This window comes from Scardinius erythrophthalmus (assembly GCF_964197995.2).
Source record: "Scardinius erythrophthalmus genome assembly, chromosome: 22".
NCBI classification, from domain to species: domain Eukaryota; kingdom Metazoa; phylum Chordata; class Actinopteri; order Cypriniformes; family Leuciscidae; genus Scardinius; species Scardinius erythrophthalmus.
This window is the reverse complement of record NC_138242.1, coordinates 28,541,925-28,554,646: the sequence shown is the minus strand read 5'-3', so window position 1 is coordinate 28,554,646 and position 12,722 is coordinate 28,541,925. Positions and strand designations below refer to the sequence as shown.

The 12,722-nt window shown below is 35.1% G+C and overlaps 1 protein-coding gene across 1 annotated transcript; it reads left to right on the top strand.

Moving 5' to 3' along the window:
• Nucleotides 1-12,379, top strand: mapre2 (microtubule-associated protein, RP/EB family, member 2). The gene is made up of 7 exons (XM_081352750.1): nucleotides 1-256; nucleotides 2,573-2,700; nucleotides 4,607-4,752; nucleotides 5,535-5,751; nucleotides 5,864-6,015; nucleotides 8,946-9,104; nucleotides 11,186-12,379. The coding sequence occupies exons 1-7, from the start codon at nucleotides 132-134 to the stop codon at nucleotides 11,258-11,260; spliced, it is 1,002 nt and encodes a 333-aa protein (XP_081208876.1). The 5' UTR covers nucleotides 1-131; the 3' UTR covers nucleotides 11,261-12,379.
• Nucleotides 12,380-12,722: the final 343 nt, after the last annotated feature.

Below are 12,722 nucleotides of genomic sequence, written 5' to 3'. Positions count from 1 at the left end.
CATCCATATTACTTACACACACACACACACACACACACACAGGATTTACACTGAGAACATTAAGCAGGCAGACGGCAGGGAACATCCCCGACGTCCCTTTCCTAGTCCGTTCGAGTATTTCACAGAGCCAAATGCCCGGTCCGACCCAAGCTCTGTCCCCCAATGGAGAGAACAACAACGACATCATTCCGGATAACAACGGCACCAACATCATTCCCTACAGAAAGAACACAGTGCGCGGAGAGCGCGCCTACAGGTACACCACTGCCATTACCATCCGCCGGCCGCTTTACAAAGAAAACCCGCTTTAAACGAGCTACTATCAATGCATTCATCCGAAAATATCAAGATCATTCGTTTAAATCCATGCATTTCCAATGCACTCGCTCTGGGTTAACCCCAAACTCCCATAATGGCTGCGTTATATCTACCGTTATTGGTGGGGCTTTTCCTGAGCCAGCTATGGCGTTTTCCCGATGGTGCAATCATCAAGAAACCATGTTAAAAGCTTTTTAGGGAACGCGTTCGTGCTTTGAGGGCTTTCCCCAAACAGTATGCATATGTTTTAGGATGTATGTATGTTGGGATGTAGGCTGACAGGGTGCTTTCCCAGGTTTTGACAGTGCATGGCCTGTATGTTCACGAAGCAGTCAGCCATTGCGTAATGTAATTCATTTCATCCTAACCCCAAAATGTGTTCAGATTGTCGGTTGTGTCGTGCATATCGTGCCTAATACTAGGTGATATTTCGTGCATGAGTTAAAAAAAATGATTAGGTGTTTTACGGGACTATAAACATGTTTTAGGTTGATGGCTTTTGTTGACAGTGATTTTTTTTTCCCTCCCCCTTCATTCCAACATCTCTCTAAACTGTTTATCTTCCCTGCTAAATTTAGATGAATCTGCTCTTTAGGCACAAAAGCACTTATGTCTGGAAATGCAATGCGCTTTTAAGCTCATTAAAGCCTGGAGAAATTAATAAGGAGGTGGATTTGTCATCCTGGAGAGAGTTTTAAAAGAAATCCTGAATAAGGGATGTGGGTTTTCTTCAGGGATTCGTTCGTTATTCATATAACGATGCACTAGGAATTCAAGGGAATGGGATTGATGTGGATATTTCTGAATAGATCTGAAATTGGGTTACTTTATTACAAACACGTTGAGATGATCTTTGATATGTTCTTATGCTTAATTGTGACATTTTATAACTGGATGTGGACAGACAGACAGTGTTAATTTATTATAGTTTTTAAATTATTATTGTTTAGCAATCAGTTTGTACTTGGGATTCATTATATTTCAGGACCATGTCCATTATAATCTGGTTAATTTTCAATGCTTGTACATTTTTTTTTTTTTTTTTTTTTTTGTGCGTGTGTGTGTGATTATTTTTGCTATCATAAAATTATTAAAGAGATTTCCCACTGTTTAACTTTCCAAAATCTGTGTATTATAAAATTGCCAAAATTAATTAAAAAATTGGATCATTGATTTTACATTGACAAGACTGATGTAAGAGTTTAGTTTTCTTTGATTTATTTTTAGACAAAATAGCTCAGATTTTTAGTACCGGTCATAAATAGGTTTTCAGCCATAACAGGAAATTAATTATCAACTTTTATCATGTAGGCAAGAATTTTATGTGAAATTTTAAGAATTTTGGTGCGTCCCTAGTTTGTTTTACTCAATCAAATACATTTTGTGCTAAACTGAGAAATGTTTCAAATCTGTCATCACATCAGCAGGTTTTCAAGGACACAAGTTTCAGTAGAGGACACAAAAAAGGCTTTTTAGTAAATGTATAGACTTTAACATCAGAAACTGTTCTGAGAAGGAAAATGACTGTATTTGTGCATACATTAAAAAGTACTTTATTGAACCTTTTTCATTAGAATTTTTGACATACGCAATTGTGTATGAGAACAAAGAAAGCTCAAAAGCTTGTATTTACCATTGTGGAGTGCAGTGCTCTGTCTGTCGCCTATACCATGATATTTACTTGCTGATTTCCTAGTTGACATTAGGATCATGTTACACCGTGTTTACAGGCAACACTAGGCATTGCTAGATAGCAGGAAAAGTTCAGTAAAGAGATTAAATTCGGTAACATGAAAATCATAAGCCATTAGAAATATTCGCAAAGCATTATATAGTGCGCAGACTAAAGGCCCGTTCACACCAAGGACGCTAACAATAAAGATATGCTTCTAAAAATCGTTTTTCTAAAATCACATCACAACTGTAACGAGAACGGCACAGAGAAACAATATCGTTGGAATCACTTTCATAACGATTTTTTTTCCAGCTGATAAGCGATAAAACATTGACAGCCAATCAGAATCCACATGACTTCAAAGACTCTAATATAGTAATCTTAATAGTTATCATTCTTGGTGAACGGGAATTAAACTAGACTTGGTAAATCCTCTTGTTATAGTGTTCTGTAGGTAGAATGCGTTGTAAATTGCTCAGTCAACAGCAGAGCTGATAGTGACGTCCAGACTTTGAGCTGTCCTTCACTATATCTGCACATGATTCAGATGATGATGATGATGATGTGTCTCGTCCACAGCTGGGGGATGGCGGTCAACGTGTATTCTACCTCAATCACCCAGGAGACTATGAGCAGGCATGACATCACGGCCTGGGTGAACGATCTGGTCAGTCTAAACTACACTAAAGTGGAGCAGCTGTCATCAGGTATTTGAACCTCCCAACTTAAACTACCACTGACACTCATTAGACACAAAGACCAATAATCCCGGAGGATTTACACTAAGGCGTTTCGCTAGTGCCCGTCTGCTCGGCCGTAGGGCGGCTGCTGCTACCTTTAAACATTTGTGTTACGCGTTTGTCTGCTCTGTAAAGCTGTTGTAAATTCTCAGCTGCTTTAGGTAAAACAGCCATGATTTATACATCTGGGAATAGAGTAAATCACTTTAAATACATTAAACGAGAACTTCTTTATAACAGCCAAAAAAACAAAGACATGTAAAGCTTTGCGTCGTCTAATAATAGTGTTTGTACCAGGGATTTTATAGTTATCTAAAACCATTTTAAAAAATCATTACTTGAAATGAAATAAAAAGCCAAGTAACATTTTATATTTCTAAAATGATTAAAACTGAAATAAAAACGAATTAACTATTAATAGTCTAATTTAAAGTCTATATAAAATTAGAAAGGAAAATATATAGAAATTATTAAAAATAATAACTATAGTAGTATCTCAGTGATACTAAAATAACACTGGTTTATAGCATTAGATATATTGTGTGCAATGTTACATGGTATATTTAACTTTAAACAATTTATTCTAATCTTTTTATAATTATTATGCACGCAATTTTTTATGACTGTCTAATATTTTTCATGAGACTACATGGACATTTTTCATACCACAGGATTATTTAAATAGCTAAAAGGTCATCTAAAAAGTAAAAAGTTTCCTTATAGATTAATTTTAATAAAAAATATTGTGTGTCAACTACTCATTTAGTCCTCATCTTTCATCAAGTACTTTTACTTTTAATCTGAAATGACTACGTTACTTTTGATGACCGCTATGATTAAGTGTCGTTTACATTTATTTAATTAGTTGTTTGAAATTCAATCAGGTGAAATTCTCGATCAGTTCAATCCTTTGTGTGATTTTAGTTTGACAGAGAAATTGTATTTCTGAAGGAGTTTGAACGTTAAAAAAGGAATTATTTTGTTAAATATAGGCTAATAAACTCCAATAATTAAGCTAAAAAATACTGACATTGCACACATAGCGTTATTTATATTTGCAAATATAGGCTTATGTATATAGTTTATAGTTTTGGGATATATATCTTTACCAGGTAATTGTGATTTACAGACCTAGAAAAGTCATGGAAATTTATGAAATCTTTAAAAATATGATTCAATAATAAATGACACTAAAATTTTCATATATCTTAATAAATATAGTTATTTTCTAGTTAAAATAGGACTAAATGGTTTTTTTTTTGGTCCAGACCAAGCTAACCAAACTGTGAACACACCCTTTTTAAATGTTTTATGTTATGAATTTGTAAATGCCAAGGATTGTTATGAGCTCCACCAATATCTATTAAATGATTCTAATCTTTATCCATTAATCATGCAATTTTGAGTCATTAAAAGTCATCAGTCGAAGTCAACGCTGACTAGTGATATCAAACAGTAGATCTTTGCGACATAAGACTTCTATGCTTTAGCATGACATCACATGGAGCTTAATTTAGCTCAGCATAAGCACAGTTCAGGCCAGAATTATTTAAAGATCCCAGAGACACCGAATATCCTCTGGAACGGGTCCAGGTCTACCTAGACGGGCTGAAGACATTGATTTACATGACGTTGCACTGGCATTTTAAATTACGTCCTTGGAGTCAAACGCATCCTCCCTTTTAAGTGCCCTTGTTTTAGTTCTTCTGATTAAGTTTTCTTCAGAGGAAATTCCACTATTAGATGAACGTGAAACTGAGTCTAAATCTGGTTGAAAGTTTTGGAGATGTGAAAGATGCAGAATGAGTCCTACAGATTGTCTTGTCAGCAAAACCTTGTTCGCCCGGCGAATCATTTGCGCATGACGTTACAGGAGCAGCGTACTGCCAGTTCATGGACATGCTGTTTCCCGGCTGTATCAGTCTTAAGAAGGTGAAATTCCAGGCCAAGCTGGAGCATGAATACATCCACAACTTCAAACTCCTGCAGGCCTCCTTCAAGAGGATGAATGTTGACAAGGTGAGACGAGCATGAGGGCGTTGCGCTTGCACTATAACCGCTCAACGGACCACAGCATTGGGTTACGGAAATAAAATCTGATCAAAATCACCAGAGGAAAGTACATTTTTTAGAAAGTTGTGGTTTTTATCTGATAAGAAAATGCATGAAAGACCCCAAAAACCCCAGGACTGTTTTTTCCATTTGCAAAAAAAAAACGATAACCACTTATTTGACGAGATTTAAGAGATTTCAACCACACATTGAAGTTTACTTGAGTTTTGAAGTTAATATTTAACAACTCATTCAAGTGCTCACGGTTCACTGATGTCGGTTAGATGTCACATGACGTGCAGCAGGTAAACAAATGTCTTCTAAAATGTTTTGTTTTTATGATAAAATAGATTTTCAATTAGTATTTTTTATGGTTTCATTAATTATTAACACCAATTCCCTGCATTTCCCACCAGGAAACCCCATGGTTTTGCAAACCCCAGTTTTAACTAAATAACTATAAATCATCTGTATTTGTTAAGTAGATTTTTTATTTTATTTTTCATATTTAAGGTCCTTGCACACTGAGTCCGAAATTTTCGTATGCGTTTTTTCGTATTCGTGATTCGTTGGCTCTGAATTGTCAAAACACCATTCAAAATGCTCACTACTGATGCGAAAAGCGCAGAAAATCGAACCCGATGCAAATTTTTTTTTTAAGTGTGTAATTGTGTGAACACAACCGTGTGAAAATGTCGGACACGAATGTGCAAGGGCCTTTACACTCATCCCGTTCCCTTTCCTCTCAGATTATCCCTGTGGAGAAGCTCGTCAAGGGGCGATTTCAAGACAACCTGGACTTCATTCAGTGGTTCAAGAAGTTCTTCGACGCCAACTACGACGGGAAGGAGTACGACCCGGTCCAGGCCAGACAGGGCCAGGATGCCATTCCCCCTCCAGATCCCGGGGAGCAGATCTTCAACCTGCCAAAGAAATCCCTCCATGCCGCCTGCTCTCCCACCGCAGGTCTGTTCGGGCTGCTCGTGATTCATTAACAATCATAATTAATCAACTGGCTAATTGACATCTACTAAATGTCGAGCCTCCTGCATCATGGCATCTGTTAACTTGTGTGCAGGAGCTACTAGATCAGCCAGTTCAACTCCTAAATCCTCCACCTCCACCTCCACCTCCCGACCCTCCTCTGCCAAAAAGATTCCTGTGATGTCATCGACACCCGCTAAGGGAGAGAAGGAGCTGGAAGCCCAAGTAACACAACTAGGCGAACAGGTGGACACCCCTAACCCTATTAACACTATTAAACTCTTTAAATAGACTGTTTGAGCAATCAAGAACGTAATAGCTATAAGTGCTAAACGAGACCGTGAGGTAAGATGCTATTTTAGTGGATCAGTTTGGAAGATTTTTGTCTAAATGTATTCTTGCATTGATTTTAGCCGTGATACTTGATACACTACTTAGACAGCTTTTTAGACGTTTAGTGAGCTAGATGGGATTTTTGTGCATCGAAGCCTATATTCCTATACAGCATATAGGGCACCTAGTGTGCTTTTTTCCTTCTTCCTTCATCTTTCTAGATCATCTTACGACATCATAGGCATCTTTCTAGATGTTCTTATGACATAATAGGCGTCTTTCTAGATCTTATTACGACATAGGCATCTTTCAACATCATGGGTATCTTTCTAGATGTTCTTATCCTTTTTCGACATCATACTCATCTTTTTAGATCCTCTTACAACATCATAGGAATCTTTCTAGATCTCTATGACATAGGCATCTTTCTAGATCTAACGATATCATATGCATCTTTTTAGATCTCTTTATGACATCATACTCATCTTTTTAGATCTTACGACAGTCATCTTTCTAATGTTCTTTCTTACGACATCATAGTTTAGATCTCTATGACATCATAGGCATCCGTTTAGATCTCTTTATGACATCATAGGCATCTGTTTAGATCTCTTTATGACATCATAGGCATCTTTCTAGATGTTCTTATGACATCATAGGCATCTTTTTAGATCTTTATGACATCATAGGCATCTTTCTAGATGTTCTTATGACATCATAGGCATCTTTTTAGATCTCTATGACATCAGGCATCTTTCTAGATGTTCTTATGACATCATAGGCATCTTTTTAGATCTCTATGACATCAGGCATCTTTCTAGATGTTATTATGACATAGGCATCTTTTTAGATCTCTATGACATCATAGGCATCTTTCTAGATGTTCTTATGACATAGGCATCTTTTAAGATCTCTATGACATCATAGGCATCTTTCTAGATGTTCTTATGACATCATTGGCATCTTTCTAGATGTTCCTATGACATAGGCATCTTTTTAGATCTCTGACATCATAGGCATCTTTCTAGATGTTCTTATGACATAGGCATCTTTTTAGATCTCTATGACATCATATGCATCATTTCTAGATGTTCTTATGACATCATAGGCATCTTTCTAGATGTTCTTATGACATAGGCATCTTTTTAGATCTCTATGACATCATAGGCATCTTTCTAGATGTTCTTATGACATAGACATCTTTTTAGATCTCTATGACATCATATGCATCTTTCTAGATGTTCTTATGACATCATAGGCATCTTTCTAGATGTTCTTATGACATAGGCATCTTTTTAGATCTCTATGACATCATATGCATCTTTCTAGATGTTCTTATGACATCATAGGTATCTTTCTAGATGTTCTTATGACATAGGCATCTTTTTAGATCTCTATGACATCATATGCATCTTTCTAGATGTTCTTATGACATCATAGGCATCTTTCTAGATGTTCCTATGACATAGGCATCTTTTTAGATCTCTGACATCATAGGCATCTTTCTAGATGTTCTTATGACATAGGCATCTTTTTAGATCTCTATGACATCATATGCATCATTTCTAGATGTTCTTATGACATCATAGGCATCTTTCTAGATGTTCTTATGACATAGGCATCTTTTTAGATCTCTATGACATCATAGGCATCTTTCTAGATGTTCTTATGACATAGACATCTTTTTAGATCTCTATGACATCATATGCATCTTTCTAGATGTTCTTATGACATCATAGGCATCTTTCTAGATGTTCTTATGACATAGGCATCTTTTTAGATCTCTATGACATCATATGCATCTTTCTAGATGTTCTTATGACATCATAGGTATCTTTCTAGATGTTCTTATGACATAGGCATCTTTTTAGATCTCTATGACATCATATGCATCTTTCTAGATGTTCTTATGACATCATAGGCATCTTTCTAGATGTTCTTATGACATAGGCATCTTTTTAGATCTCTATGACATCATAGGCATCTTTCTAGATGTTCTTATGACATCATAGGCATCTTTCTAGATGTTCTTATGACATCATAGGTATCTTTTTTTAGATCTCTTTATGACATCATAGGTATCTTTCTAGATGTTCTTATGACATCATAGGCATCTTTTTAGATCTTACGACAGGCATCTTTCTAATATTCTTTCTTACGACATCATAGGTATCTTTATAGATGTTCTCATGACATCATCGGCATCTTTCTAGATGCTCGTATGGTATTATAGGCATCATTCTAAATCTTATGACATCATATGCATCTTTATAGACATTATCATGACATCATAGACTTTTTTTTGTACCTGTGATTGACAAGTTTTTGGGAAACTAGTGAACTTTATTCTGACTGGGCTGTCTCTGCATTTTTGGATTTGCTTACCTTCACAGCTTTTTTTGTTGTTTTAACATGTGCTGTTAATCTAGACAACGTTTTTTGGACATCAAATCCTGTATTCCTAGACAGCATGTGCTGTTTTATGCATTTTAAACTTTGTGGAGCTTTTTTAAACATCATAAGCTGTTGACCTATAAAGCATTTCTGGGCACCTAGTGAGAGCTGCCTTGTTAGACATAACTTTTTGAAATCATTTGCATCAAGGCTTTCATTAATAAAAAAGTACTGCATTGTTAATTATGTACAATAAACAAGTAAAGAACTTTTATTGGATCTTACAAATTAATTAAATTCTGAAAAGGCTGCTAAAACAGGAAGTAGAAGTGCATCTACTCAATGAAGAGTTATATTGTTTAGAAGCATGTCTATAAAGCAATAACCAGCTTTTACTGTCCATTTACAGCAGAACCATTCTGAACTGTTGTGTCTCTCCACTGCTGTAGCTCAATACATTAAAGCTAGCACTAGAAGGAGTGGAGAAGGAGCGGGATTTCTACTTCGGGAAGCTGAGAGAGGTGGAGCTGTTGTGTCAGGATCACGGCCAGGACAACGGGCCCTTCGTGGAGAGACTCATGGAAGTGCTGTACTCGGCCGACGACCAGGTTAGTACTTCCTGTGGGGGTTTTGTCGTCAGCACAGTGAGCATACACTTTATATGTGTGTTTATATATTGTACTTTTCTGCTCATTTTTACTTTTAATAAAACATCACCTTTTATTATTATTATTAAGCATCACACCTATTTATGTATGTGTGTATTTATTATATTACTTTTTTTGCTCTAATATTGTCTTTTAGTAAAACATCACCTTTTATTATTATTAATATTAAGCGTCACACCTATTTATGTGTGTGTATTTATTACATTACTTTTTTTTGCTCTTTTGTCTTTTAATAAAACCACACCATTTATTGTTGTTTTATTATTATTTAATATTTTCTTTTTATAAGACAACACAACTTTCTTTTTTATGTATGCATTCATTCATTTTACTTTTTTTTTTTTGTCATATTCCAAACTAATGTAGCTTTTTCCCTTGATGTCCACTTATGATTTTGGACAAGGTCAAAAAACGGTCATAATTTAGTTTTTCTTTGTTGTTTCTTTTATCCTCTATCTGACAATCAGAATGAAACAGGATATTTTTCTATAAATGACCTGTTATTGTTAACATACTGCATACTACTACTTTAGTTCAAACTTTAACCCATTTAATCCCAAATTTTCCCCAGAGATGACATATATGAGTTTGTGTGGTTATTTGTAAGTATATTAAACAATCAATGTCAATAATGTAAAAAAAAAAATATTTGAAAAGTCCATGAAAAAATGAGTTTTATCTTTGGTCGCAATTGTTACCGGTGGTAGAACACAGGGAGTCTAAGTCTATGGTGTATATAAATAAAATAATAAATCTCCAGAAATTCGTTTAAAGACTGGATTAAATTGTTAAAGTGTTTTATTCGATTAACAAATAGGTAAACATTGTCTGGCTCAGTTTCAGAAATGACAAAATAGCAATCCTATGCAGCAGCATGGCACAAATATTTTAATAAAATTATGATAAAATAACAAATTATAGGAAATTGCTTAGAATGTAATCATTATAAATGACACAAAATACTTAAGATTAAAAAAAAAAAACATTACAGAAATAAAATAATAAATTAAAACAAATAAATAAACAAATGATTAAATATGAGCCTATGGTAGGAAACATGTAACAATTCATTAATAACAAGAAATCATCTCAAAAATGATCAATCAACAGTCGCAACTGTGTGCTGGCGTGAAACTCTTGTAACTCATAGATTAGATATCACCTTCCTAAAGACATAACAGTGGAATTATAAAAAGAAAATTAATTTAACTTTTAAAGGAACACTCCACCGTTTTTTTAAATAGGGCTTATTCACCTTCTTTCCTACTTTTAGATAGGTGGGCAAATGCATTTTTGTCTCAGTGCATGCATTGTTTTAGTTTGACAGGGTCGGCGCTAGCTTAGCTTAGCATAATGAATGGAATCCTTTGTTGCCAGCTAGCATGTCCTGAGTAAAAGTGATAAAAAAAAACAAAAAAACCCCCACCTATTTACTTCTTGTGGCCTGTGTATTCAATCGCCTAGTGTTAATCTGCATCACTATTTGTACTTGTTGTGAATACACAGGCCACAAGAAGTAATTAGGTGTTTTTTTTTTTTTATATATATATCACTTTTACTCAGGACATGCTAGCTGGCAACAAAGGATTCCATTCATTATGCTAAGCTAAGCTAGCGCCGACCCTGTCAAACTAAAACAATGCATGCACTGAGACAAATGCATTTGCCCACCTATCTAAAAGTAGGAAAGAAGGTGAATAAGCCCTATTTCAAAAAACGGTGGAGTGTTCCTTTAATTCAATACTGAATAGATGTACATCAAATGGGTCATAACTTCATAAGTATGATTCATAAGTAAGAAGGACCCATTTGATCTTGTTTTCAGTGCCGTGACCCCTTCACATCCAGTGCTTCTGTCGCATATGTAGTGCAGTTTGTCACGATTCATAACACTAAATGAGAGACTGATTTAAGATATGTTGTTAAACTACTATACTAGGACGAACTGACATTATCTAAAATGCCAAGATCCCCCTAAATAACTAACAAACAACTGTGTGTGTGTGTGTGTGTGTGCACAGGAGGCCAGCGGTGAGGAACATGAGGCTCCGGCTCAGGAGGAGGACGCTCCTGACGACACACAGGACGAATACTGAACACACATGCACTCAGTCAGAAAACTACTTTGGGTTCACTTTCTCAAACTCATGACGGTTTATTTCTCATTTGCTCTGGTGGTGAAGAAGTGAGACAAAGTGGCCAAATATTCAAAGGTGTCTTTTGTCCAGTTTTTGTTTTCTTCATTAGCCCTGTTTAATTGCATCATGGCTATTATGAACATGTATCTGACAGCAGCTTAAATGGTGAATCTTGTCCGTGTAAAGCCCTTGATAACGACCACTGCGCAGCAACCACGTTTGGTTTTACTTTACCGTACTTTTTCCATCTCACTACACCGATGAAAGAAGATTTCGTAAGCCGTTTGTTTTTAGATGTGACATCAAATCTTAAAATACTGCAATAAGAGTAGTTTAAAGAGCTACCAATACCATTTGTGAAATAGAACCTCCTGTTAGACTCCTTACAAAAACTCACCATTGGTTACTATAGTAAATTTTGCATTGGAATATAATGCATACGGAAACGTTATTCTGTTTTTCACCTTATTAGATTATATACAGTATATATATAATTCTTTTATTTTGGCTAAATGTGTCTCAACTTCGCAGAGGTGGAAGCCAATCACAGTGTTTGATAGGAAGCATTTCATTTGAACTGTGCAATCGGTATTCTGTGTCTAAACATGTTTAACTTTATATGTACAGTAAAGAAACGGCCATCATCTGAAGAAAACAATGCATATTGAAGAATTTTTTTAACTGTCGTTCTAAAGCACAGGTTTTAGCGTAAGATCCTCTGAACAGAAATCATTCTCGTGATCTCCTGATACCCGTCAATATTCTCCACAGGTCAACGCTTATGTCATTTATTATTGTGTACAATGAAAAGGAATGTAAACATATGTACTGTTAATAATTATAAATAGACAATGTTTTTTTTTTATTTCCCTCACAGTATCTCCCCTTATGCATTCCCCAAATGTGTTGCATGTTTGCATTTTATTTGTGAATAACTTGACCTGCTTTTTACATATTTAATAAAAAAGAAGAAAAAAAAACTGTTAAATGTTTTTTTTTTTTTATGTTTAACTTGCTGTTTTAAATCTCTGAAGATATGGATAGACTTGCACTAATAAAACCCTTTCATTTTCAAAAGGAAGAAATTATTGGTTTTTATTATGAATAAGTTGCCATTTATTTAGGGTAAAACGATCCGTTTTGTCCTCTATTGTAGACATGCTTTATTTAATATCTATGAGATTATGCATACCACTGTTTTAAGTGGTTTAAATATCTTACATGGGACACCAACAACATATCAAATGAGGGTGTGGTCATTAAAATAATAGAAATATACAAAATATACAACTCCTGAGACTCTTAAGGGGATTTAAAATAAATAAAAACTTTTTCATAACAGCTGACATCACACAAATCAACACGTTTTATGGAAAAGGGAACATTAGGTATATTATTTTCAGGTAGTATTTTATTGTTT